This window comes from Ischnura elegans, chromosome 8, assembly GCF_921293095.1.
Source record: "Ischnura elegans chromosome 8, ioIscEleg1.1, whole genome shotgun sequence".
Classification (NCBI taxonomy): Eukaryota; Metazoa; Arthropoda; class Insecta; order Odonata; family Coenagrionidae; genus Ischnura; species Ischnura elegans.
The window spans coordinates 50,759,636-50,786,410 of record NC_060253.1 but is presented as its reverse complement, the minus strand read 5'-3'; the positions used below and the strand labels follow the sequence as shown (position 1 = coordinate 50,786,410).

The 26,775-nt window shown below is 37.8% G+C and overlaps 1 protein-coding gene across 2 annotated transcripts in view; it reads left to right on the top strand.

The window, feature by feature from the left end:
- Positions 1-26,775, top strand: part of LOC124163205 (sterol regulatory element-binding protein cleavage-activating protein) — a 194,472-nt gene that overhangs the window by 153,804 nt on the left and 13,893 nt on the right. For both annotated transcript variants that reach the window (XR_006865731.1, XM_046539937.1), the window contains exons 5-14: positions 16,315-16,525; positions 17,311-17,435; positions 17,545-17,728; positions 18,516-18,661; positions 19,248-19,515; positions 19,949-20,281; positions 21,956-22,618; positions 24,561-24,831; positions 25,472-25,746; positions 26,473-26,639. Coding sequence is in view for 1 of the 2 variants with exons in the window: in XM_046539937.1 (XP_046395893.1) it covers positions 16,315-16,525; positions 17,311-17,435; positions 17,545-17,728; positions 18,516-18,661; positions 19,248-19,515; positions 19,949-20,281; positions 21,956-22,618; positions 24,561-24,831; positions 25,472-25,746; positions 26,473-26,639 (2,643 nt within the window). In the remaining variant the exon portion in view is untranslated. The remainder of the gene's footprint in view (positions 1-16,314; positions 16,526-17,310; positions 17,436-17,544; positions 17,729-18,515; positions 18,662-19,247; positions 19,516-19,948; positions 20,282-21,955; positions 22,619-24,560; positions 24,832-25,471; positions 25,747-26,472; positions 26,640-26,775) is intronic.

The window sequence follows — 26,775 nt, the reverse complement described above, 5'->3', positions numbered from 1 at the left end:
TGTGCATTTTATGTTGTTTTTTTAAATGCATAAATCTGTCTCATTTGTTCAAATTTGACTACATTTAATTCCAAGAGTAACTTGGCAATGTATTCCTCAGAAAATATGACGTTCATGTATGACGAGGTGGTTAGATGGAAGATTGGACTTTTCTAGTCCCAATCCCGCGCAATAAAAGCGAATTATTATTATTATTATATTATTTCATAATTTCAAAGAAGCCCCGATTATAGTACTTCAAAGTTGATACTGACGGGGATGACGAATCTTGTTAAAAAATTGATGCACGAAGCTTATTTATTGAAGAAACATCCTTTCAAAATTAGGTGATGTTAACGCCTCCATAAATTTTTTGATACTGGGTTACTGTGATACTGGGTGGGATACTAGGTTCAAAATGAAAACACGGTAACGCAATATAATATAATAACGGTGATAAATGCGTGAACCAAATTCATGCGCATGTATGTTACTGTATGTCAGCTCATCTAGTGTGGTTATCAGTGGTCGCATTATCTAGTAAGCGGGGCACGTGTAGAATGTTTAAATGCTGGTATATATGCTTAAGCGTACAAATTATAGTCGAAGGAAATCTCTTGCGTAGGTTTTTATTTGCTAGTTGATGAAAATTTATTATGGTGATTTATATTAGTTTGCTAGTTCTAGTTGTTATGTATGCGTACTTTCTAGATTATTTTCATGCCATGACGTGTGATAAAATATTTTGCTTGTGTGTAAAAATAAATATCGGTCAGCATGCGTCTTGATGAAAGTTGTGATGTAATTCTTCGCTTTTCCTGAGATATATTGTGAGCGTTACGTTATTCGTGATTACTCCTTTCCATCTGGGACGAAAGGGACTGTCCTATTTGAGAAGACTTATTACTTTTAAGCCGTATATCATTTCACGCTTTACCATTGCACCTCATGAATGTCGAGCCTGAGCATTGTTTTATTCTCGCCTGACTGCGGTAGAGAATTTTTCTTAAGTAGTAATAGGTTCTCTATAAAAAAAAATAAAAAATTTAACGTGAACTAAAATTAAAGGAATTTATACATTTATTTCCCTTGTTGCATATTATTATAGAGTGAGTATGCACATACTCTATGATAGTATATATTCAGTTGGAAAGAAGATTCAATTAATTACTGTTTCTCGTACCTACTGCGGCGCTGAGCCGCCAATCCTTGGTTGCGGTGTGACTTGCGACTTAAGCTTCTTCAGAATTTTAGCGCCCTCGAAACCAATTAAGAGTTTTTAAAAATCCGCGATGAGCAGTTAATTGGAAAGGGTTTTGCAGCGTCGTTTTCATCAAGAAATGAGGCCAGCGCTGACGCAGTGGATTTATTTTGGTGCCTATTTTCTCGTTTGCTCTGCCTTTAATTTTGTTTTCATTAGTTTTTTCCTTAGTACCTACATCTTCTTTCTCTCACGCAGAAGTTCGCATGCTTCCGTCAGATGGTATCTAAGACACTGAAATTAAATGGTTGGGAGGCAGAGATCGTTAAGAAATCCAATGAAAAAACGGGCCTCTTCTGGCACTTTGGCTGCAGACTAATTTATCTGTGATTCCTCGTTTCTTTTTTTAGTTCCTCCTTGTGGTTTTGTACCTGGCGTAATTTTTGGATGTTATGTAATATCATTTTTTCATAAAAAAGAAAAACATCTTATCCAGTACTCAGCTCCTTCGAAGAGAAAACACGCTCTTAAAGTAGTCAAGTAACTTTTCTCGTGGAATTTGAGTTTTCAAAAAAAATCTTTAGAAAGTTACCATAAAAATTATTATTTCCAAGAGCTTACTTTAGGGTAAAGGTCGTATCTTTCTTTCCATTTTGACGTTGAATGTGATATTTCAATATGCAAAGGAAAATCTAAACTAGCATTTGGAAAACGAGTTCATGATTAATGATTCGAGATTGCGTGTTGTGGTACGATTATGCAGAGTAGAGTGAGCATCATTAAATCTGAAGGATTACAGACACACCAATGCGCACTTAAATATCAGTATAACGTCGCCAAAGGAGGCGTTTTATCTCTCGGTTAGAACATGACGAGCACCTTATTGAAGAAGGAGAGAAGCATAGGAAGTCAAATTGTGTGGTGTTCAGTCCATGGGGACTGCATAGATGAGGCCCAATTTTATTCTAAAGAAGACCGATTTCTGTTACCACTTCGATCGCATTTTAATCGGTTTTCAAAAGTGTCTGCGGCGCGGTGACCTGTGCAATTTGATCAACTTTTTTTCAATATTTTTCCGTATAATATTTGTAATTTCGAGGAATGGTATTGAGATTTAATACATTTGATAGATTACATCATCATGTGTAAAAATTTCGGTACAAACCGCTAATTATACCTTATTTCCCCGTGAAACTCGGATCAATTGGTCCGTCAGCGACGCGAGTGGCGACTTTAGTAAGCCCATTTGTATGCGCGATGGGTGACAACACATTTAGACCTGTGACTTGAGGATCCCTTTTTGTAATATTCGTGGTTAAATCCTCGTGTGAGGAGTAGGATAAGATTTTGGTGGCGCCATCTCTTATACAATGTTATGATTCTGTTGGGCTTGTTTTTTAGAAATGTTTTTTTTTTTTGCTTTTATGCCGGTTGGGATGGAAAAAATAGCCATAAATCATTCGAAGCACTTAGCGTGAGATTCCGTTATTCATTCGTGTGTGGCGGCTTCTAAGGAAAAAATTGCGCGTAACCTGGTGGAATTTGTAAGTGGAGTGGAGTGAGGCATTTGTCGTAGCAAATAGACCAAGGTTAACATTACATGAACGTTATTTTCTTTACATAAAGCCAAAGTTATTTCATTTACTGCCCGCTAAAATTAAAAAATGAAATCCTACAAATAAAATGTTAAAACTTGCCAAAGACGCATTTATCTCACAGGAAACAATTGAACATTTATTTTTGATGTTGTTTCTTTATAATATTCGTGTAATATTTATTTACTGCATTACTATTTTCTTTTATTGGCATACATTTTTGTTTTTTGATGGTGGCTCAATTCTGGTCCTGTGACCTTGGAGACCACCAAAAGCTCCTCTTTTTGTCTTTGTTATTCAGCTATAAAGTCAAAACGTAGAAGTAAATAAAATTATGGAATTATTATTATTATTAAAATTTGCGAGTGGCGACTTTCGTTAATCCATTTAAATGCGCGGTGGTTCACAACGCATAGAGGACGACCTGAGGATTCTCTTTTGTAATATTCGTACTCCCTAGTTCGAGGAGCTTTAACGCCCAATCGAAGCGACAATTTTCAATGGAGCAAAAAGCATGATAAATCTGATAATCGAATCTACTTAGGGTATTTGGACAATACCAATGACTTGGGCACCCTATAAAACCCATAGATCGACACCTTTGTCGGTTTGCTATTCTTTTTGCCACCCTTATGACCTTGACGGTGACCTTACTGGGTCAACGGTTGAATTTTCGTAAATAAAAGTGTGATTTTCGGGTTTCTCGGGTCCGAAACCCTAAGAATTGACATCTTGGTCAATGAAATTCAGACATTTTTCTATCTCGATTTTTTTAACATTGAAACCCCATTTAAGGCAAATTCAAATTTTTGGTTTGGACCCAAATTGTGAGGTCAAAAGGTCAAAATTTTAAAATTTTGCCTACACTCAACAAAACTTAGGACCTTTCCCCATAAGTGTGCCAATTTTCATGAACACTGCTCTATGGAAAGTTACTAAAATTACAGGTCAAAAATGACACACGACCCTTGGGACAGTCTGTGTACTACGAGGAACAGCATTGAAAAGTAATTAATTTGATATATCACATCATCATGGGTATAAATTTCGGTTGACACCCCTAAATATTGGTACCTTATTTCCCCATAAAACTCTGATCACTCTGTCCATCAGCGACGCATGTGGCGACTTGTGAAAACCCATTTAAATGCGGGGTGAGTAGCAACACAATTAGAGGACACCTTGAGATTCCTCTGTTGTAATATTCGTGCGTGAAACTTGGAACGTTCGGTGTCGTATTCAAATTTTCCGTGCGCAGTGTAACCTTTGTTTGTTAATTCTAACTGTGAAGAAGACACCTAGGATGAAAAATAACGCGGACGTAATATTGAATCAGGAAGTAAAATCCGCAACTTGTCTTTAGTCTCTGGTTATTTTCGATCACATTTTTATTTGACGCCATATTGCCGCTCATTGTGTCGTGCTGTGTGTGGAGAATGGAGAAGTTGTTTATCTTGATAGAGAATACGAGAGAGGAAGTTCTCGACTTGGTGAGGCAAGGAAGGAAAATTCTGGAAATGATAAGGCGAGGGAGTAAGTGGTTGGAGAAAGTAGCGATTGGCGAAGGGATGCGCAAGTCTTTGATAAGCTGATGGAGCAATCGATAAAGGGGAAGGAAGAGAACAAGCTTCACATATCCATCATAATGTCGTAAACTATCCATTTCAATTAATTCTTCTCGGTTTTACAACCGAGTTAGATTCTGCATGTTGTTGGCCGATATTTCGTCGGGAGACTTTTCCTACGCTATCATCCCTGAAGATATTGGGAAAGTCTTCCAATGAAACGTCGGCATAAAAATGCAGACCCTTACCCGATTAGAAATCCAAGAAGAATTCATTCACCAGGGAAAACTCAGATTCTTCATTTTACCAACCATAGTCAGGGGAGGAGTTATGGGGGGGAGGTCAAAGGGGTCATGATCCCCCTTCCAAATTTTATCATAAACGTTTACTTTTTATTAGTTTCGCAGTTGATGTGTCTTTTAATGTCAAAAATTGTTCTATTTCTCATGTTATTAAGATTAAAAATGAAATTTTATGCTCCAAGATACGTAAAAATCGGTATTTTAAAATATTTTTTTCGGAAGAACGCCCCTCTCTCCCCGGAGGTATTCCGCACTCCCAGAATGAAGGTGATTAACACCCCCCCCCCCCAAATTTTGATGGTGAATCCGCCCCTGTCCATGGTATGAGGTAGTATACGTGGCGAGCTGAATAATTAAATTTTACGTGTGGTTGCCGGCTTACTAATGTGAAATATTGGAATAAAAATGTTACTGATTCCTCTGCCGTCGTCGAAAGATGCCTTCGGTTGTCACCGTCAATATCGCCTGTTATTACAATTCGTCGAAATGAAAAGAATTTATACGTTGGTCGCCTCTATAAAAAAAAGCTTATATTTCGAACCGCGATTTGGGTTTCGATGACACTGCGCTATCGTCGCCTGCTGATGATACAATGTCATCGAACTTGGAGAGTGTTTTTGATTGCGTTGAATTGCACATCATTTCTATTAATTTCGAAAGATATCTTCTGCATTTTTCATTACTCATAATAATTAAATTTTCTTCTCCATGGAATCTGAAGCATGTATTATTGTGCTATAAGCAGATATTAAGATTCTTACCTGCAGGATTTCGTGAACCTTTCCGGTTTTTCAATATATTTATTTTAACTGAACCGTGTTTAAGGTACCTCTTTGTAGTTCTTGGTCCTCATGCTCTCACAATTTTGTTCATATTTTAGATTCGAGAGTATTTTGTATGATTAAACGTGATTTCAGCTGCTGTCTGCGTATTATGAAATATTTGCGTCTAGCAGATTTTGGTTTCAGGTAAATATATTTGTGTGGCATCGTTTCCATGACACAAAGTATTTTTTCTTCTTAAACTGTTTGCATTTCCTTGAATGCTATCTAATTATAACTAAGAAAACTTGTAAATTTCTCTAATGCGACCCGCGCTAATAGAATAGAAAATTCAAGTATTAGATGAATGATGAAATATGCGGGCCACGTTACTAGAGTTATCTCTACTCTCGTGGGTGCACTGTCCGTATTTGACCGTATTCAAATGTCCAAAGGCCGCCTCTCTCGTGTCCAAAGATTCGGTCGTCCCCTTGATTTCATTGCGTAATATCAGATTTCTGGCTAAAGGGAAAACTCCCATCTTCTTTGTCAACGCGGAATGCTTTTCATCATCATCTTAGGCTGTGAAATTACGACGTGGTGATAGTTTTATTTCTTAAGTGTGCACTTCATCAGAAATTATTTTTGGCTCGCGGTCATTGCGAAGAAATGAATTAAAAATTATCCGTTTCGGATTATTTAAGTAATCTACAGTTTATCCAGGCTCTGTAAAAGCTGCGGGCAATCACTATAATCGATTCTGTTTTCAAAGAGATAGCTTTTTTTTATCACCCGCTGGGTTTTGTTCAAGTTTATGGTTTCATTGTATTTTTAATTATACTTTAAGCGTTATTTAGACTATTTTTTTCCACTAATAAGCTGTATAACCCAATTTCTCTCGTAAATATGCATGCACGCCACTCGTGCTTTCCGTGGCATCTTTGTTTAAGCGCTGCTGAGAGTAGCCTAGAACGCGTTGCTCTGAGTAAAATGTAATACATAAGGCGCAAAATAAATACCGTAACTAAAGAAGTGTTAAAAAGTACTGGGAAGATTAGAAATTTTTTAGTCAATCAATACCGGCTGTTTTAGTTACCTCTAGCTCATTTTATTATTAATGGGAATACCTATCGTGGATATGGACAGTAATTCTCAACCGTATTATATTAGTATTTTAAAGAAATTTTTTGCGATAATTATTTTTTACCGGGCGTTTCAAAACGGATAGAAGGGTTTTAACGCTTTCTAATATTTACTACACTAAACTTAACAACTATAAATCATATTAAAAATGAAAGTACAACTGTTAAGGTTTTACATAAAAGCATACAAGTGTTCAATGTAGCTACCATTCATCACACGGAACATATGAGAGTTCTTCCCAAACCTGTATTAGTGTCTTTTGAGTAATTTGCTGCTAACTCTTTCTAAATGCCGTTTTACGCGGGGCACGTCATTGCGTAGGTTAGCACCGAAAATATTTGTTGAAATTGGGGAATGCGAGCTCGGAATTAAGAGCAGGGGCTACTTTGTCGTCTCACATTCATATATTCTCGCATGCGTTGTAACAATTCACCGCTTCACGCGACACAATTTTGTCTGCGTCTGATTGCGCAGTGACGTGCGGAATCGCGCAGGTTAGAACTGCATTAATTTCTAAAATGGCGTGGAATTGCGCGAATGCATGAACGAAATTAGAACAGGGGCTATTTTTCCATCTCAAGTCCGCGCATTCTCGCATGCGTTCTAGCAACTCACCGCTTTACACGACGTAACTTTTTGACTGCGCCTTCGTACGTACGTCAGATTGCGCATTGACGTGCCCCGTGTATAACGGCCCTACTGGACGGCAGCGGAAAATTTGTGTGCACATGCAAAGTGTTGACAACAAACAAAACTATTTGAGTTGCTCTTTCATTTGACGTAGCATTTATAATATTATAATACGTTAAATCCCCGCTAATAATGTTGAAACGACCGGTATATTTGTTTACAGGGTTCCCACTTAACCGTGAAAACCTTAAAACCGTGAATTAGCCGTGAATTTAGTCAACCGTGAAAAAACATGGAAAAAGCCGTGAATAGGGTAGTTTCCTTCATCAAAGAAAACAAAAGGCAATAATTGCGATTCGTTACCCACCATTAGTGTATTCATAATATACAAATTATTTCGTTTTAGAAATGCCGGTTTAGACGAATGGCAATGGTCCATTTTTATCCTCATTTGAAAAAGGCCAGATTGGCTCCCATGCGATGCCACTCCACGTGACGTCACAGGGACCTAGTTTCTATACGAGAAGATAGGAGTTATACATCGTCTGAGGTTACCAATGCATGCATGAGGCGCAGAGCTCAGGGAAACATTGCTTAATAATCACTTATTATAGCTGGCTAAGGTCGGAAAGTTTTCCTCGTTTGATAAGGTATTAATAATCCTTATTTAAGCCAAGCGCTACCAGCCAGCAGGGTACTCAGCTACCCGCTAGCAACCTGCGACGTATCAGCGCTAAGCCTCGCCTCAAGGTCACCTCACCGGGCGGGAGGGGGAACCAGAAATACGACGTGCGGAGAGATTTCCCGGCATTCATACTTACGCGTCGCGTTTTCGCGCGATTGAAAATTTTCACTTTTTATTTAATCGCGAAAAATAGATATTGTCATTTAAAAATCTAAAAGCGTGAAATACGTACTCCAGGAGTAATAATCTTTCGATTTAGGCAATAAAAAAATAATAGGAAACCACCCTATTTCATCATGAAACCTTAAAAATCTCTCCAAATTGGTTGTAGAACCACGATTGACAGATGATAAGAAAAATCGATATTTCGATCATGTTTCAAGGCCACGCGAGTCACGCGCAGACGCTGTCCACGCATTTATCTACACACGTGTATTCAACGGTCAGTTATTGGTCCGTGTGCCATGACGACACATTGACCCGTGATTGGAAGACTGGTAACCGATAAAGTGTTCATTAAGCCTAGCGAAATATCAGACACTTCTTCACTTCGGTGACGTCATGTGAGATAGCACTGTCATTGTTGCGTTTGCACTCACGGGGTCTGTCCGTAGCCACCGCTCGGTGGCTACGGTCTGTCGCGTTTTTTTAAATTTGTAGTTAATGTGCGGCCGATGATTGTTACGTGATCAATATTTCTACCTGAAATGGCGTATCAACAGACCGTGAATTTGACGACGTTCAGACCGTGAAAACCGGAAAAAAACCGTGAATTTTATATTTTAGTTAGAGTGGGAACCCTGGTTTAGGTTCGTGTAGTCCTCCTTCGTGTTCTAGTGTGTTGGCTGGAGATGCATCCGAAATCTGGGATGACGTAGATATGCTTGTCGAGAGTGATGGAGATAACCCCTATGCATTAAAGGGACCTTTCCTCTTTTATCGATTAGTGCCACCCTCTCGGCATTGACCGCGACCAAGGGCAGCCATTCACGCGCCTCGGATGCTCACACAACAAGGTACTCCAATCTCAGTATCGCTTGGGGATTAATGATTACAGTGCTAACTGCCTGTGATGGTGGAATTTAGGTTGCCTTGAGGGATGCAAAAGTGTTTATTTAAAAAAATGTCTATCCTCGTTCATGGTCTCAGAATGTCAGGCTAGAAAATGTTCACGATGAGAATGAAATACTCTTTAATACAGTAGATTCTAGTTAATTGGGACATATCGGGACTTTTGCACTTTTCCCCAATTAAGCGGCTGCCCCAATTAGGCGAACTATCCTGTATATGGGCATAAAAAAACGTTGAAATAATAGAAAGAAGACTAAAGAATGTTTATAATGCAACATAAGTTAATTAAACTATTAATTTGATGAAAAAATTAGCGAGTTTAGTAAATTTATTATAATTTTTCAGAATTATAACAAAAACAAAAAAAATCGTCGCGAGTATAGAGTCTATGTCGCCGACTCATGGCCCAATAAATCGGCATGCTGTCCCAATTAAGCGGTGAATACTCTGGGATATTCCTCTATTGGGTTCTGTTCTTCAAGATCTACCCCAATTAAGCGGCTGTCCCAAGTAACCGGTGGACCCATACCTGTTCTTGTTAGGAGGACGCGTTATTCCCATCCAACGGTCGTATTTAAAAAATATTTCTTAGCGAAATAACAATCGTTTAAATCTTCAGTCGGCATCTCGGATGCACATACAAGGTACTCGAATCTCATTATCGCTCGGGCATCAATGATTACAGAATTAACTGTCAGTGGAGCTGATATTTAGGGTTTTCATCGTCTTGTGGGAGGGAAGAGTTTCTTTTTTAACATTTTCAACGTTTACTCGTGGTCTCAGATTGCAAAGCTGGAATTTTTTGACGATGAAAATGAAGTACTATTTAATTTATTTATTATTTATTTCCATACCACCGAAAAGAGCTGTGTACAGCCTTTTACATCGGGGTTATAATCATGTTAAAAATTTAACGTACGCAAACAATCACGCCCTGGATAGGTGTAATTTACCCAAGCGGGACTCGAACCCGCGACTGTTTCGCAGGCGAGGACTTTACCCCGCCGCAACCGAGGCAGGCAAATTTGAGTGTTCCTGTTAAGAGGACGAGTTATTACCATCCGCCGGCCGTATTTTTGATATTTTTGATGAAATAATACAATTTTAATAACTCAGTCGTCGTTAATCAATATTCAAGAAATATTTTCAACCCTCATTCGTGGTCACAGGTCGTCAGGGTGGAAAATTTCCGCGATGAAAATTAAATAACCTTTAATACGAGTGTTCCTGTTTAGAGGACGCTTTATTCCTATCCACCGGTTGTATTTAAAAAAATATTTTTAGCATAATAAAACTTTTAAATATTCAGTCGTCCTCAATAAATATTCAAGGGGTTCAATTCAAGCCGACCTTTGTCAAAATTCGCCTGTATTTCAGATTTCAAATTTACAATCGAGAAAGTATTGATTTATGAAATCGTTTCAGGCTTGACGTGGTGGAAATACGATACATCCATGATAAACTAAAAAACAAAAATAGTAATCTCCAAACTTAGACATGCAACTCCACTACCCACCATGGTTTCGACACTCTTATGACATTTGACACCTTGAGAATGGCATAAGAGTGTCGAAACCATGGTCGGTACTGGAGTTGTACGTATAAGTGTGGAAATTACAATTGTTGTTTTATATTTTGTGATGGAAATATTTATGTTTTCATCAAATTTTGGGTACAAGGAAATGCTGATAATGGCCTGCTTTGTAATCCTAAAATTTTCAAGGTATTTGTTTTGGTTCAAAAACTGTTTCAATGCTAACAAAAAGCGTGATGAGAATCAGCCAAGTCCCTTGCGGCTTCCTAAGTCGTGTAAACCTGCAATTATCTAATGGTGACAATATTAATTTCAAAATTATGTGAAAGATTGCCGTTTCATTTTTATTATTGTCACTAATCATACTCATCGTATATCATTCTAAGTGTTCATTTATGTCGATATTATCTTATCTATGAAGTCTGCCCTCCGACAAGTCATGCTCCCGAAATGGCCAAAATCTTCTCCTTTAATACGTTATATCACGCACGTTATCGAAAGTCGGTCGCTATGCAGTCATGACCTTGGTTATTCTCAGTTTCCTTGTGGGGCTGTTTATTGTTTTATCTCTGAGCTGTCCTCTTTATCGCAAATGCGCGGTATCCCTCCATTTGGTCACTAACTTGAGCACTGATAGTGGAATCTCAAATAATAATCCGTCCACTCTCTGGGTGGACGTATTTGCCAATTGCAAGGGATCGAAGAAATATCGAGCTGAGCAAATCATTAACGGAATATCGATATTAAGCTTCGATTTTGCCAGGAATATGTTTTTTTTTCAAATATTAATTCCTTCTCGAAGAGTGGATTTTTTGCTTGGTTTTGTCTGAAAATTTAAATCTTATCCATTTTTTTTCTGATAGCAAATGCAAATTCCATCGATTATATCCAACCATTTGATAATTTTGCCGCATTTGAAGCAATACTCATTGAATATTTTAAAAAGTTAGTATTAATGTAATATTGTGACCTCTTTGGTGTCAATGTTATATTGGTCTGTCTTAACGTGAATTCATATGTTTTCATGTCGATAATTTTGGAAATTATTTATGCATTTGCGGGTGGTGGCAGCCTAGTGGGTAGAGCGTTATGGTTCTGATCGAAGGGACCCGGGTTCTTATCCTGGTTAAGGTCTTCGGACACCTGACAAAAACCCCTGAAGTGCGAGGTGGCCCTGGGAAAGGAACTGGACCGTCAACCGTAAATGAGTGATATCACACGCTTGAGGCTTACTCTGGGGTGAGCTTTACCCTCATCTATCCAAATCAACCTGAATCACTGAGTGAATGAGGTAGTTACTCAAATGCAAACACAGCCATATGTACGTTATCTTATTGTTAGACTTCCGCACCCTACTACGCTATCGCACTTCGTACGTTAGGCCAACAAAGGCTTGGGCGTAATGCGCGAATGACTACCTCGGTACATAGCCTACTGCTTTTCTACTTCACTCGTCGCTACTTACCAAGGCAATTATAAGCCGTGTCGAAATTATTTGCAGAATGGTCGCATTCATAACGAATCGTCTTTTCGCGAAAGCTGCATGTTGAACCGCCTACGGTTTCCCTCTATTCACCTATTATTTGTTATAATTTGGATATTATTTAATTTGTTTGTACATAGTCCTCAGATATAAAATCCAGTTTAGATGAACAAGCACTCATAACACACAACTTTGCTAAACACTGTGGGTGACAGGAAAATTCGGAAAGGTTTTTGGAATATAGCGGAAAAGTTACTCAAAACTGTGTACGAGTAGATGCTGTAATCCAGCGATAATATTTGCTTTATCTATCGCAATGCTTTCTCGAAAAAACCAAAATGATAAATTGAGAATCCTGACTAAGCGGTGGTAATTTTTTTCTTCGCAGCGATTCTTGAAAAAAATCATGCTTTCGTTTTCAGCGATGACGAAGATGCTCCCTCAATCTCCTTCATTTATTACGCGGGTCATTTTTTTTCCTTCTTATGAAAGCAGTAGAAATAGCAAGGGTGACCTGTTTCTCCTGGACCATTTTATCTGAGTCTGTGTTTTCGTAAATGCTTCCTTAAGAGGACGAAATATTCTTTCTCGATCGATCATTCTTCGTCTTTTATATTCGAGACGATTGACTCGTTATCATCTTAAAATTTTCAGGGAATATATAGTGTATAACGTATTATTTATCATTTTCAAGATTATTGATTTTTTCCTAACTTTAAATGGTATTCTACTAGGTAAAGGCCTCAACCATTCAGTGCATTATGAAGCATGTTTGAAATGTGCGGTATGTGAGTGCAAGAATGTTCATTACTTATTTTGCCCGATATTAGGGACTTCAAAATGGTAAATTAGTTTACAGAATGTAGGCATGTCTTGCTAAACTTATCCAGCATCAAATGCTTATTTATTGTGCAGCATGTTTGAAACATGCGGTGCGGCGCCGCTCATGGAGTTGCATTACCTCGACGCACTCCACCGCACAGCCGATGAACGTTGCGGTGGCTTGGCTTCGATTTTTTTTGTGCGTGCGTTGCGGTCTTTTCTCCAAGGACGTCGCCGGTGTCTCCCCACTGTTTTGCCCGTGCGTGGGAAGAGCCGGGTTAAATTTTTTTGATAGCTCAAATGAATTTCTCAATTTCGTGTTCACCTCTGGCTCTTCTCGTACATCAGCATGATTCGAATGAAAGAAATGTCCTTTTCATTTAAATTCAAAGGAAATTGTCTCTGTATTCATTATTCATATTGTATGTTTTTGTCGTTCTGACGTAAGGCTCAATGAGGAAGAGTGCAATAGCTTTCAGCCTTAGCATTGTGGCGAGACGTCTTATTAATGGTTTTGTATTAATGTTTGCAACCACGCTAATGTGCGAGAACTGTATGAAAACGTGTACTTCATTTTCTGTCCCATCTTTAGTGATTATACATTAGCAATTATTATTTAAAATATTCTACCGATTAAGGTTGGTTACCATCAGTGGCGCCGACTCCATGGGGCCTGAGGGGGCCCGAGCCCCCCCAAAAATTCGTTACAGATGTGAGGAAAAAATGTGTCAGGCTTGTTGATTTTCCCCGGAGTGTCCAGATATCGAGATTCGAGTGATCAGGGTTCTAATGTTGATCATATGACTCTTCTAAAATGCTTAAAAAACTTAAAATTCACTACTTATAAAATTTACCGGGGCAAGGTCCCCGGTTTGGGCCCCCCCAATATTTTTTGTAAGTCGGCACCCCTGGTTACCATGGAGTACTTTAGAAGCATTCTGGCTGCCCCCCCCTTCCTCCATGAAATTTCTTTCAATTCACAATAAGGCCTTGTCTCTTTCATTCTAGCTTTAAATCCTATTATCTTCCTTCTTCTCCCTCGTTTTCCCAACATTCTACCCTCTTACACTGTTTTCTACATCCCCACCCCGATAAGTACTTGCTCCATTCATAGGTACCTTCTGCCTCTTCCGTATCTCATATGAAAGCTGTCTCCCTTAACCCACTATGTCCAGCACTTCGTCGTTCCTTTTCCTCTGCGTCCACTTCACCCAAAATAAGTGGAAATCATTTTATAATTAGGGCTTTGGTAAGGCTCTGGTGGGAATATTTTATAATAAATATTTGCTCCTTCATCTTCGTTAAAAGTTGATTTTTTTTTAATTTCAGCATTATGCATTGGTTTCTGGTTATTTTTCCGTTGCGTGTTTTTTCTTGGAACGTGTTGAAATTTAATTTCAAGCTTTTATTTGTTGCTTGAAAACTTAAGGAAGGTTATGTTGATGGAAATCTGTTCCATAGCCTCTGAATCTGCTCGTGTGACTTTTGACTTCGTGGAATGAAGGTAATGATGTCCAGAAAGATTACCAAACATTTTTATTCGTGTTACTTTTTAGCCATTGTCAGAAATTTTCACTCGCTGAAAGTGAAAGCTTTGGATTAAAGCTTAGTGATATGTTTCTTAGCATATTTTCTTTAAGTTAAAGAAGGAGAGCTTTGCGGAAAGGGATATCTAACTGAGTACAGATTTTAATTTAACCCTATCGTATACATTATTAAGAGGAATGGCAGGTATTGCATCGTATTTGGTTAATGGTATTTGTCCTAAGCTCAAAAATTGCCTGTGCCTAAGTTTAAATTCAGGTACCCTAATTTAGCATAAGGCTTCGATAAATTGTAGGAAAATTAAACAGCAAGGCCAATGACCTTATAATTAAGGGTGGATCCAGGATTATTTTACATTATTATAACTACATGCTACAATCAGTCTACGAAATATACTCTTAATTTTTATGTAAAAGTTATTAATATTTAAATATTCATGACTTTCATATTAAAATATAAAATTTATTTATATTTGTATTAAAAATCTCGTCTATTTTTTAAGCGTCTGGGTGGGGGGAACCTGCCACCCAGGCGTTTAAATTGGTCACAAGTTTACTCAAAGTATTGGTTATAGTGTACTCAAGTTAATAGTTAATACTTACATGACTTTGAAATGAAGAAAAAAAACAAAGATCAGAACCGATGCCGTAACCGTATCGGAATGGGGCCGGAATTGTATCGGAATAGGAACCGACCCATCCTTTCTTTCGTATCAAACCCTGTTGGAGAAGGTAGAGTCATAAATTGCGTTTGTTTTTGGTGTCGCCGCCGTAATACGGCTACTGCAAAACTATCTGCATACTCTTTTCCCTTCCGTATGTGCTCGAACATTTGCGTTTATCGTGCCCGCGAAAGAGATTTTTTTTTTTTCTTTTTGCTTTTCACGGCCGTCGAGTGTAGTTAAATGTCGTCCGTGCGCCATTGAACTTCAATTCACGGTTCACTACAAACTGTGTTGCGTTGAGTAATAGCCGTCCGGGAAGTGTACTTTTTCTTTTTAACGACTTGAGTGTTACTGCGATTGTATTTTGTAACCCTAGATTCATCCCAATATGGAATCAGTTCTTCGCGGTCGAACTCTTGCACATTTTCCTATTCACGTTCAATACTGGGGATACCAGTGCATTAAACCTATATCCTCACCGAGCTCTGCCCTTGCGGCGTGCATTCTCAAGGTTTCCACATCTCATTAACACTCTCGATCGAAGTTTGTAATCGCATTAACATGTTTTCTTTGGTATCGTCGCAGTGCTCGACCCAGGAATGCATTTTATGTCACCGCAGAGCTTAAGCGTGCGTCTCGATGAAATCATTCGAAGCTAAAGGGTTTTAATTCTCGTAAGAGTGATCGGTTTTTGTCGAGAGATTATTATTGTACTATTACCAGAGAGGCTATTGAGAAATACATTATGCGGATTAACGTTATGAACCGAGGCTCGAACTAAGAGCGTCACATGAATAAAAACGCGAAAACGGGGAGGGGGGAGGTGGAGAGTTTGTTGAGGGCCTCCTCTTTTACTGAGTAGTGGCGGAGTGAGGGGGAGGGGGGGGGGTTTGGGTGATAACCCCATAATTTGGCCGCAATTCAAGATCCTCTAAATAACTTGTAAGAACTGGGATGTGCATAGGCGGATCTAGGGGGATACGGGGGCACGTGTAAAAATATGTAAGATTTTTAATACGGTCCCATTATCATTGCGTTTGTTTTGTATTACGAGGAATCCTTGTGCCCCCCCCCCCCCCCCCAGAAAGAAATTCTGGTTCCGCCCCTGGTGATGTGTATGTATTTCCCAAGAAAACTTGATTCATAAGTAAAATTGACCATAATTGACCCAAGCCAATTGCTAGAGTGCAAAAATGTCATTGTAAATGAAGATAAATAGTGCAAGGCAATGCAAGGCAATTGAATTCATGAATCTTCTAACAGCCCTGTTATTGTACTTAAAATCCTATGGATAAATAGAAGTGTTAACTCTCAAACATTCTCTTTTCTTTCAGTTATCCATTGCTCAACCTCCCGCTACCTGGTAATGTACCCCAAGAGTTGTTGACGTCTGTCACTAACTACACAGTTCCTGGTTTACGCCCACTTGACGGTGGGAATTTCACAAATGGCCCCGTCGCGGGGAAGAACAATGGGGAGTCCCCAGTGCCTGAGGGGCAACTCCCGTGGTGGTACAGGGGATCTCCAGTTGGATACATCCAACAGGTTTGTGCTTGACAATATTTCTTTGATTTTACCTATGTAATCTTTGTACATACTTCTTTCAGGTGCAAAAATGCAAAGCAACCTTGTGGTGAAGTAGCTTATCAGTCTTTCTCTGATTTTTGATGGTTTTACCGTTTGGTGATTCATTTGTTGCTGCTCTTTACTTATACCGAGTTTTTTGACTATTATTTTTTTAACCCCTTGTGATGAAATGATGAGTCTAGCTTGTCATGAACTTCTGATGCTAAATCATGCTATTACAAGTGTAGCCCATCATAGATTTTCATTATTTTTGCACAAAATAGGGGAAAATATGAATATTTTAAAAGTTCAAAAATTTTAAAACATCCATAATGTACATAAAGAACTCATTTTTCGTGAAATATGATGTTTTGGAACTAACAAATGATTTTATACGAGTAGGAATAGCTGTGTTCTTGATGTATTTAACTAGATAATTTACAATATGAAATAGTAATCACTTTTAATTTCACTATTCTATGTTAATTATAAACTGCAAAGTGTAATTTCATTACTTACCATTCCATTTAAAAAGAACCTCAGAAAAAATATATGTAGAGGATAGCAGTACGATATTCAGAAAATAAATTGCAGTGGAAGGTCACCTTGTGGTAAGGGTAACCCTGCCACATGGCATCCTTTGATTTTGTTTTGCTGATTCTTCATACTTCATGTTTTTATGGGGCATGGCACTAATGGTGGTGTTTATTATATTTTTATATCTTCTTCCTACAAAGTTGTAATCTCATTTAATTATATTGCAGATTCTTGTAAAGACTGCTGTCACTCCATGGACAGATAATCTTATTCTCACTGATGCTTTCCGTGCACCTTTGTCGGAAGTATTCGATCTTCTAGAGGTCATAAGAAATTACCAAAATGCTGTGAGGTAAGTTATCTTGTACATATATACTATTGCTGCTAATGTAGTGGTTTATGTACATTGGTTTGCATGGTACATGTATTTTATCTGTTGCTTTCAATTTATCGTTCATTAGGGGACGCACTTTGAGTCAGGTGTGCTTACATGTGGAAGCTGTGAAGACAAAATCTGCACAAAGACAAGCAATGGTCCTGCCAGAATATAACTGTTTGATGCTCTCCCCAGCAAACCTGTGGCAGCAGGATAAGGGGACATTCCAGGCAGACCCTACTCTTTTGAGTACAATTTTCAACTATCAGGTAGTGTGTGCCTTTCATTCGTTTATTAAAATTCAAATCATGAAGTCAAGTGCATGAACTCCTGAGATCCTCATAATCTTCAAAACTATTTTGAAAACTCAAGTCTGTGAAGAATGAAAACTAGTGTATCATAAACCTGAAAATAATATAAAGTAGTCTAGAGCAATAGAAAAGTGTATTTTGCTGCAAGAATATTTGGACTTTAATACAAATACATTCATTTATTTTTATTTATTTCACACACCACCGAAAACAGCACTGTTCGGCCTTTACATCAGGGTTGATAACATTTAACAATCACAAACATCCATGCCCTGGATAGGGGTAACTTACCCAGGCGGGACTCGAATCCGCGACCTTCGGTTTGGCAGGCGAGGACTTTACCCCGCCGCCACCGAGGCCGGCAATTCATCCGACCTCAGGATTAGATATAGATTATGAGTATCTTTTTTAATGTAGATCAAGCTGTAATGGGTTGTGAATACGTAATGCCTGTCAAAGTCAATGGTATTCAACCCACTTTTTAATGAGCTTAGATTTTCTCTAAAATTTATCCCAAATGATAAGTATTATCCAATATTGCTGGTGTTTTTTTTAGTGGATATTTTAAATTCAGATTTTAGTGGATATTTTTTGCCAAAATGCCCAATATCATTCTTAAAAAAAAGCTGTCATTATCCATAGTGAAATACATTTTTCCATTTTTTTAATGTGTTTAGTGTGCGATACTTCATAAGTGTATTTATGATATATATTCTGCTTGACTTCTGTTAATTGTCCTTTACAGAGCATACAGAAGGGTAAGATCAGCCTTGCTGAGCTCCTATTTGGCATGAGTATGAAAGACACGGGCATTAAACGGTATCCTCTGAGGACCAGGCAGAGGGTCGTACAATACGCTATCACTATAATACTCAAGGAATATGACCCAATGTAAGTAGGATTCCAAAACTCTTTTTATCCCTTTGTTTTTTCTTGTACATTGTAAGTAAAAGCAATAACCACTATCTGGAGTTAGCTTTGGTATTATCTTCTGATTCCTTAGATATTTATTACCTCTGTTTAAGAAAATGACTTCATTGGTATTGTTAGGCCTTTGTATTTAGGTTAGATCCTTCAAAAGTTTTGGTATTTGTCTCATTATTGTGGATATACGTAATTTTGTAAATGGTTGATTATTTTTAGTTTGTTTCTAATCTATTTGGCACGTTGACTGATCTTGCATATATTGATTTTAGAACCTTTGTTTCATTACACTATCTTTGCTATATAAGTCCTTATGTAATGATTAAGTAATGTAGTGTGACTGATGTGGAATAGTGAAAAAAAACTTTAAATTTAGAGGCAATTAAGGACTATTTAAGTTGCTTAGTTAGCAACCCACTCGTTTTAGCAGTTAAAAGGGACTTAATTTCATAGTGAGAATTGAAATCTGATTTAATGTAATCCACCTTTATAGTCATTTTTCTACTTGTAGACTTGGGCATGACTTATATGTTGTCTTACTTGTTTTTAATAGATATCTTGACGGATTGAAGCATAAGCTAACATCTCTTCATCCACCGGAGAAGAAAGGGTCCAATCAGAGTGGCAGTGGGTCTGTAGGAGACGGAGGTGATGGGGCAGAGGTGGCTGGCAATGCTTCCGATGACCCAGAAAGTATATTGCATATTTACTACCCAGGCCACTTCAGCCTTCATCGAATGTTTCCTCTGATGGCAACCTATGTTGTCCTCTTCCTCTACATTTATTTCTCTGTCCGGAAGATGGAACTTGTTCGATCCAAGGTAAGCTGTAATTCAATGCCGAAATGTTATGTTCTGCTATTTTCTCTACCGATTTCCTGCCATATTGCCAAGTCTAAAATTAGTTCATGGATTAAAAATTTTCTGGATATGAAATTGCTACTTACATTCCATGATTATGAAAAATTTCATTTGTCTGCAATATGAATCACATTCAGAAGACAACCTAATGAAACACAGCCACAATTATCACTTCAGGTGATTATGAGCATTACTCTAAGATGTAACCATAGTGACCTATGGCATTGATATTGACTGTATTTCATTAGGTTTTCTTCTGAATGTGATTCACGTTGCAATGAAGTTTATTACCTACTGTGTCCCTACAGAATTCTATAAATGAGTGATTGATTGAGTGCCGATGAAATTTGCTTGTTCTCATCGACTTAGGTTTTTACATTTGCCCCCCTTTCAGATTGGAGTGGCTCTAGCTGCAGTGGCAACAGTTCTGGCCTCCCTCTGCATGTCTGTGGGTTTATGTTTCTTCTTTGGGCTTGCCCTCTCCCTCGATGGTGGAGATGGGAAGGGAAGTGCTAGAAGAGATTTTTACCCTTACCTCGTCGCAGTGGTTGGACTGGAAAATGTCTTGGTGCTGACCAGAGCTGCAATATCCACCCCTCCGCACCTTGACACGAAAATCAGAATCGCCCGTGCTCTCAGCAGAGAAGGCTGGTCCATTACCAAGAATCTCCTGGCTGAAGTTACAATTCTTACCATTGGATTCTTTACCTTTGTCCCTGCTATACAGGTATATGATTTTTTTATGGAACCTTATATATGATTTTTTTATGGCCAGCTGGCAACAAGTATGTATTTTTTGTTTCAGTTCTTAAATAATTGGTGTTATTTTCAGGTTGAAGTTATCAAGTCTCCACATTTTTTTGGTTTTGTAATATAAGAATTTTTTCAAAATATTGTTTATGAGTATCATAGGATGAGCATATGCTTATTATTCTCCATTTTTGTTTAATTAATTATTTAATGGAAAATAGCTTTCAGTGTGGATACAGTGGGTTAAGTGTTAATTACCACATTTTTGTTTTGTTCTTTTCTGTTGATACTTTCAGTCAGTTTGGACACTATCTCTAAAGTATTCAAGCATAAAGCAAATTGCTAGTATATAATATGCATCAATGGAGTTGGAGTAAAAACATAAGGAATTAGTTTTTGTGAAATGGTATAAATGTGTGGATTGTAACTAGTTTTGGATGGAAGTACTTGGCCGTACAAAAAAGCATGGTGTGAAAAATTATTAATCATTATTAGTCTCATAGGAAACAAATATTTTTGCTTCAAGGCTATGATTGATGAACTGAGTGCATATTATGTCACAAGGCCAAGGAAGAGAGTTTTATGATTTCATGTTAATAATTTATAAGTTTATATCACCTGGAAAACTTTCCAAAGTTTCAAAAGATGGCATTTAATTCAATATATGTAATTACCTGTATGCATACAGCTGTTTAGTAAATCTATTTTTTTATCTCTCATGCATGTGAGATGTTTAGTAGGATTTATATGGCAGTTTACTCATGTTGAATATGATATTTAAAATCTCGAATGGTATTAGCTATTTTTTCACAATTTTTTGATTGATGCCAATGAAAATTTATCCAAATATTATCATTTTACTGGACATTTAGTGTTGTTTCCTTTTTCTCATCATGCCTTGATGGCATTTGAATCACACTTTTACAAGTTTAATATCACATAGTTTTTGTTTCTGGGTGACATTATCAGTTACTATGCAGGAAATATTTTGACAGTGCATGCACATTTATTTATAATGAAAGGAAACTGTGAGCTCTTTGAGAGCTTAATGAAATTACATGAGCCCAAATGTGACCAATTACTGAAAGAACATAGCTCAGGAAGTGAGTGGTCATGATATTGTGGAAATAAGATGAAGTGTAGAGTCATTTATCCATATGTCGTCAGCAAACCGAAAGGAAAGCACCTGCAATCTAAGGTTATAATTGATTTTTTGTGGTGACTTTATTATATTTTTTATTATTTTTTAATTTTTTTTAAATTAATTATTTTTATTTAATTAATTTTATTTAATTAATTTTAATAATTTATAATTTAATTTTAAAGAAAGAGAACCACATACAGCATATAGTTGCCATTTTATAGTGGCCAGGTACATAATATAGCACAGGTATAACAATACATAAATTAGAGGACGAAAAAGCAATATAGCAAGTGGAAACAAGAAATAATTTTACAGAAAAAAAGACAGCAAGAATCTTTGGGTACAAGCTACTTTGGTGACAGATAGGATAAGGAATGGCTTTTTTTAAATTTCAAATTATTAACTATTATTTGTGTGGAATTCCCATAATTTTTTTCCCGTTATGTCACTGAATCATGCTGTGATTTTCCAATTCTCATGATAGTTATTTTTGTTTTCTCCTCATAGGAATTTTGCATCTTCCTTGTGGTTGGCCTGCTCTCCGACTTCTTTCTGCAGATGATGTTCTTTGCCACCGTTCTCGCAGTTGACATCAAACGGTTGGAATCCCTCGATGCACAACACCAGCGCCATCACCATCACGGCCACATGGGTTACCCATCATCGCTAGTCCTCGATAACCAAATCTCAGCCAAGGGGTGGCCATCCCAGGGCGAAGACGGGATGGCCTCCATGTTTTGGCCGGGACTCTGCTTTGGCAGTGGCTCTCGTCCGCAGAAACAAAAACTCTCAAGGTCTCGTTCTCATCCGCGGTTGCTCAACGGTGGATATCCTGCAGATGTGGTTGCTCCTGGGGGCCATAGCGTGACTGCTTCTCCTGTGCCTGTCAGTGGTAAATTTGCCTCCTCGGCATTGGTGGCAAAGTTGCCCAAACGTTTGAAACTTTTGTATTTCTGGGCGAGGACGAGGATAATTCAGAGGGCGTTCATGTTTGGAATGGTGGTTTGGATATCCGTCATAGTGTACAATACTGGAATTGTGGATAGGCTGGCTTACGTTGACCAAGGGACAGGGGGTCATGAAGAAGCTGTGGCTCCACCTAGGAATGACAGTGGCAAGGTCATATCACCTCCTTTTAGTGGAAGCCCATTTGTCCATCATGTTTCTGAGGTGAGTTGAGAGGATTTAAAAAAATGAAAAAATGAAATTTCAAAATGGAACTACAATCAATTCATGCTAGCCTTAACTTTTACATATATGTAAGAACTGACTGTATTGAAATTACTGCAATTCTTAATTTGTTCTTAATCGATTTCCTTTATTTAAAAATATTCCTTAGTTTGTTCCCTTGGAATTGATTTCATCTCAGAATATCTACCTTTGATCTTGGTAATAGATTATGCTGCCTGCATTTGAAGTTGAGAATTTTGCATCTGATTGTAAAGGCCGTTTTACACGGGGCTTGTACTTGCACAATCTGACGTGTGTACAAAGATGCAGTCAAAATTTCTTCGTGTAAAGCGGTGAATTGCTAGAACACATGCGAAAATGCATGGATGTGAGATGGCAAAATAGCCCCTGTTCCAATTTCGTTCATGCATTCACACAATTCCACGCCATTTTAGAAATTAATGCAGTTCTAACCTGCACAATTCTGTGTCCTGTGTAAAACGGCCTTAAGACGAGCTCTCTTTTCAACTGGAGTTGGGAGGAAAAAAACCCTCATCATAAATCGACCCATTGGAGTATCTTTGCTATTAATTTTTTGACTGATCCTTTATTTTCCTGATGTTACTCTCTTGTACTATTGAACCTGACCTTCAGGTTCAAAAATAATTTAAAAATTGTTTTTTTCCCAATTAAAATCATATAAAACCTGTATAATTTCTTGGTAATAATCTCCTAAAATATATTCATCATTGGGAGAAAATCTTGATGCATCAGGTAATATTAGTAATGATGGGACGTTCAAATAGTCGAATCACTGAATACCTCGAATAATGAGCTTTTTAAACTATCTGGTATTCAAAGTCACGAAGTCATCAGTTATTCGAATTTCGAATACACAGCATAGATCGTCCTTGATTCTTTTCAAATCCGTAGAAAATGGTTGGGTCTTACATGAAAGTTTGCATATTTGGTTGGTTCAATTCTTTAATAATATTCTTACAAAAACTTATCAAGTGAGTGCTAAAATATGTAAAATGCTGACGACTCCACGGGAACAACTCTAAGAAGAATGTTTGCATACGTTGAAATGCACGCTAGATGGCTATTCCTTTTCCTTGATTCCCTGTACATGATGAAATTTACGTTTTACATATTCTAATTTCAAAGCAATTTTCAATTCTTTATTTAATTTAAGTTTTGTAATGAATGCGATGAGGCATTAGTAATAATAAAACCTTTAATATGCACATAATAAAAAAAACAAAAGAATTGCGGAGCTCCACGGGCGCAAGTTTTACGTAATTGTGGGTGACAGTTGCTTCAGGATTTAGGGGTTGTATTGAAGTACATTGACTTGCAAAGTCTTCAGCATTTTTTTATTTTAATTTTCATTTGTACTTAAAATTGGTGTAAAAATTCATATTCCGTATTCAGTGATGAAGTATTCGATATTTGAGTGAGATATTCGGAAAAAAATTAAGTATTTGTATTTGATATTATAATTCGAGAAGAATGCTATTCGACCCATCTCTGTATGGAAGTACTGAAAATAATTAAAAAATCTGAAATGTAGCAAACTTCCTGAAAACAGCTGTTGGCAGTGGTCACATTCACCACACAAAATGGACTGACAGCAAAAGGGTTTCTAATTAATAATTAATGAAATTCTTTTTATGCTAAAATATTCAGAGGTCACAGGTGCGAGTCCTACCTGGGTAGGTTTCACCTATCCAGGGCATGGATGTTCGTGTACGTTTAATGATTAAGTTAAAAAAAATCCTGATGTAAAAAAATAAAGTGATGCAAGCATTTTAATGATAAGTTAAAATAATATAAAGGTAGTAATGCTCCAGTGAAAAAGTATTGAAGTGACTAATGGCATACATTTAAAAACACTTATCCTGTGGATGAACATTAAGTTATTACTTGGTCATTGTTTCAGTCTGAAGCTGCGAGTAACATGAGGCAGGAGCAGGTGTGGCGTAACCAGGGCAGCAGTCTCTCTCACCGACACTGGCCAGCATTGTTGGGCATGTACAATGTGAGCGTGTCGAGCAGTTACCTCAGCATCCTCCCTCCCATCAGCATCTGGATCCCTGTTGCCCCTGAAGTGGCCCTGCACATGCGTCATCCGGAAGAGAAGGAAGGAGGTCCAGGGGGACAGTTCCAATGGCAAGCCCTCGCTGCAGCCCTGGATCCACTAGATTTCTCTGGTGAGATAGACCAATATTATGCTATGTGATGGAGGGTTTTAGCATTGATTTGCTTAAGGGCATCTGCACTGCAGGGGCAAAATTATAGAAATTTAAGTGAGTACCGTAATATATTACTTAAGTTAGCTCCTTTTAGATCGTATACGATCGTAAAAATCAAAGCGAGTTATCACATGAGCTTGATCATATATGTATATGAAGCTCGTTTGGTATCTTGCTCCTAGTTCCTTTGATATCTCAGAAGCAAACAAAATGATGGTAATATATAACGGTAATATGTACATAACTGTGGGTTGGGGCGAATTTGGACATGCGAGACATTGTGACATGAGTTTGGACGATCACACCGGCTCATACTTGCATGGTGTTTTCTCCCAAAACTCACCTTTTTATACAATGAAATCATGTCTTCGAGACTAAGATTCATACAATGTAGCATGTTGCATATAAAAGCAGTGTATCTGTGCTCCTTGCCGTTGTTCTAGTAGGTTCAGTATTCATTTTGTTATTATGACATATTAAGGAAATATTTTGTGGTTCATTGGGAAATGAATGCCCTTGATTTGCAATGATGCATACATTCACGGAGCCCCATTTAGAATGATCCTCACCCTATTTATTGTGTTTTTATTTTTTTCAGAATTGGAGAGTGGAGGTGCGACGACACCATCATCTTCATCTCAGCCTGGTGGACCAGCTTCCGTGTCATCCACATCATCCTCTGCCCCTTATGTGCCATCATCACCCATGGAACTCTTCCTCACATCTGTCCTCTGCATTGTATCTGTGGCGGTTGTTTCTTACACAATGGTTGTCCTCTACAGATGCGTGTGCTCTCGGAACTATGCAGAGTGGAGAGCCAGCTGGTCAGGAGAAGAAAGCACAGGCATCAATGGACAGGATACATCTCCTCAGGTACTGTAGATGCCTGTTATAGTGAATATGGCTTATAATTGGATTGAGATCCTTGCAGATCCCTCGGGGATATACCATATTTGACAGCATTCAAGACGTAGTGGTATATTAGACACACCCTCATTTCAGTATGGCACGCGCAAGAAAAAAAGTGTGTGCCAAGGCATGGCTCCCCAACAACTTCAGTTAGTTCCTTTTAGATCTTGTAAGATTTTATAAATCCAAGCGAGATATCACACGAACTTTATCATATGTGCATATCAAGCTCGTTCGATATCTCGCTCCCATCTCCTTGGATATCTCAGAAGCTTGTAAAATGATAGTAATGTATAATATAAAAAAGAAACAATAAATACAGTCATGTAGTGACAATGGACTTAGTAATAATCATAATAATTACAATATACTTAAATTGAATAATAAATATAGTGGAGTTAGTAAATAAAGTGAATTAGTAAATAAATATAATGGAGTCAATATTATGAATATTAACCTATGGAGGTCGAATCTTCACGTATAAGATGCAGTTGATTATTTTGAGCAATTATGTACCTATTATGGAAAAAAAGTGCATCTTATATGACGTCTAATATGGTGCTATGGTGCAACTTATTCAGGGTCTAACTTGCTTGAGACTCATCTCTCTTATAATTCACTATGCAGCTTAAATCGTTTTTGAAGAATCAGTCAGTTTAACTATGTAATTATCATCATTACTTTTTGCAGGTTGTATTGGAAGCTGTTCCCCTTACCTTGGAAGGCCATCCTCAGGAAGTCGAATGCATGGCGAACGATCCATCGGGAGGTTCTGTTGCATCTTGCTGTTTGGCTGGCCAGCTTAGGGTGTGGGATAAGGCCACTGGGGAACTCCTTATGTTTGTTGATAGGAAAGGGTAAGTTTCAAAACTTATGTTATAGATGATTGATTTTATTGAATTGAATTAATTTTTTATGCCTTCAATTAAAGTGGTGTTAGCTATGGGAAATGACGTATTGCTGGGCAAATTTTCCATTTTACAACATTTTTCT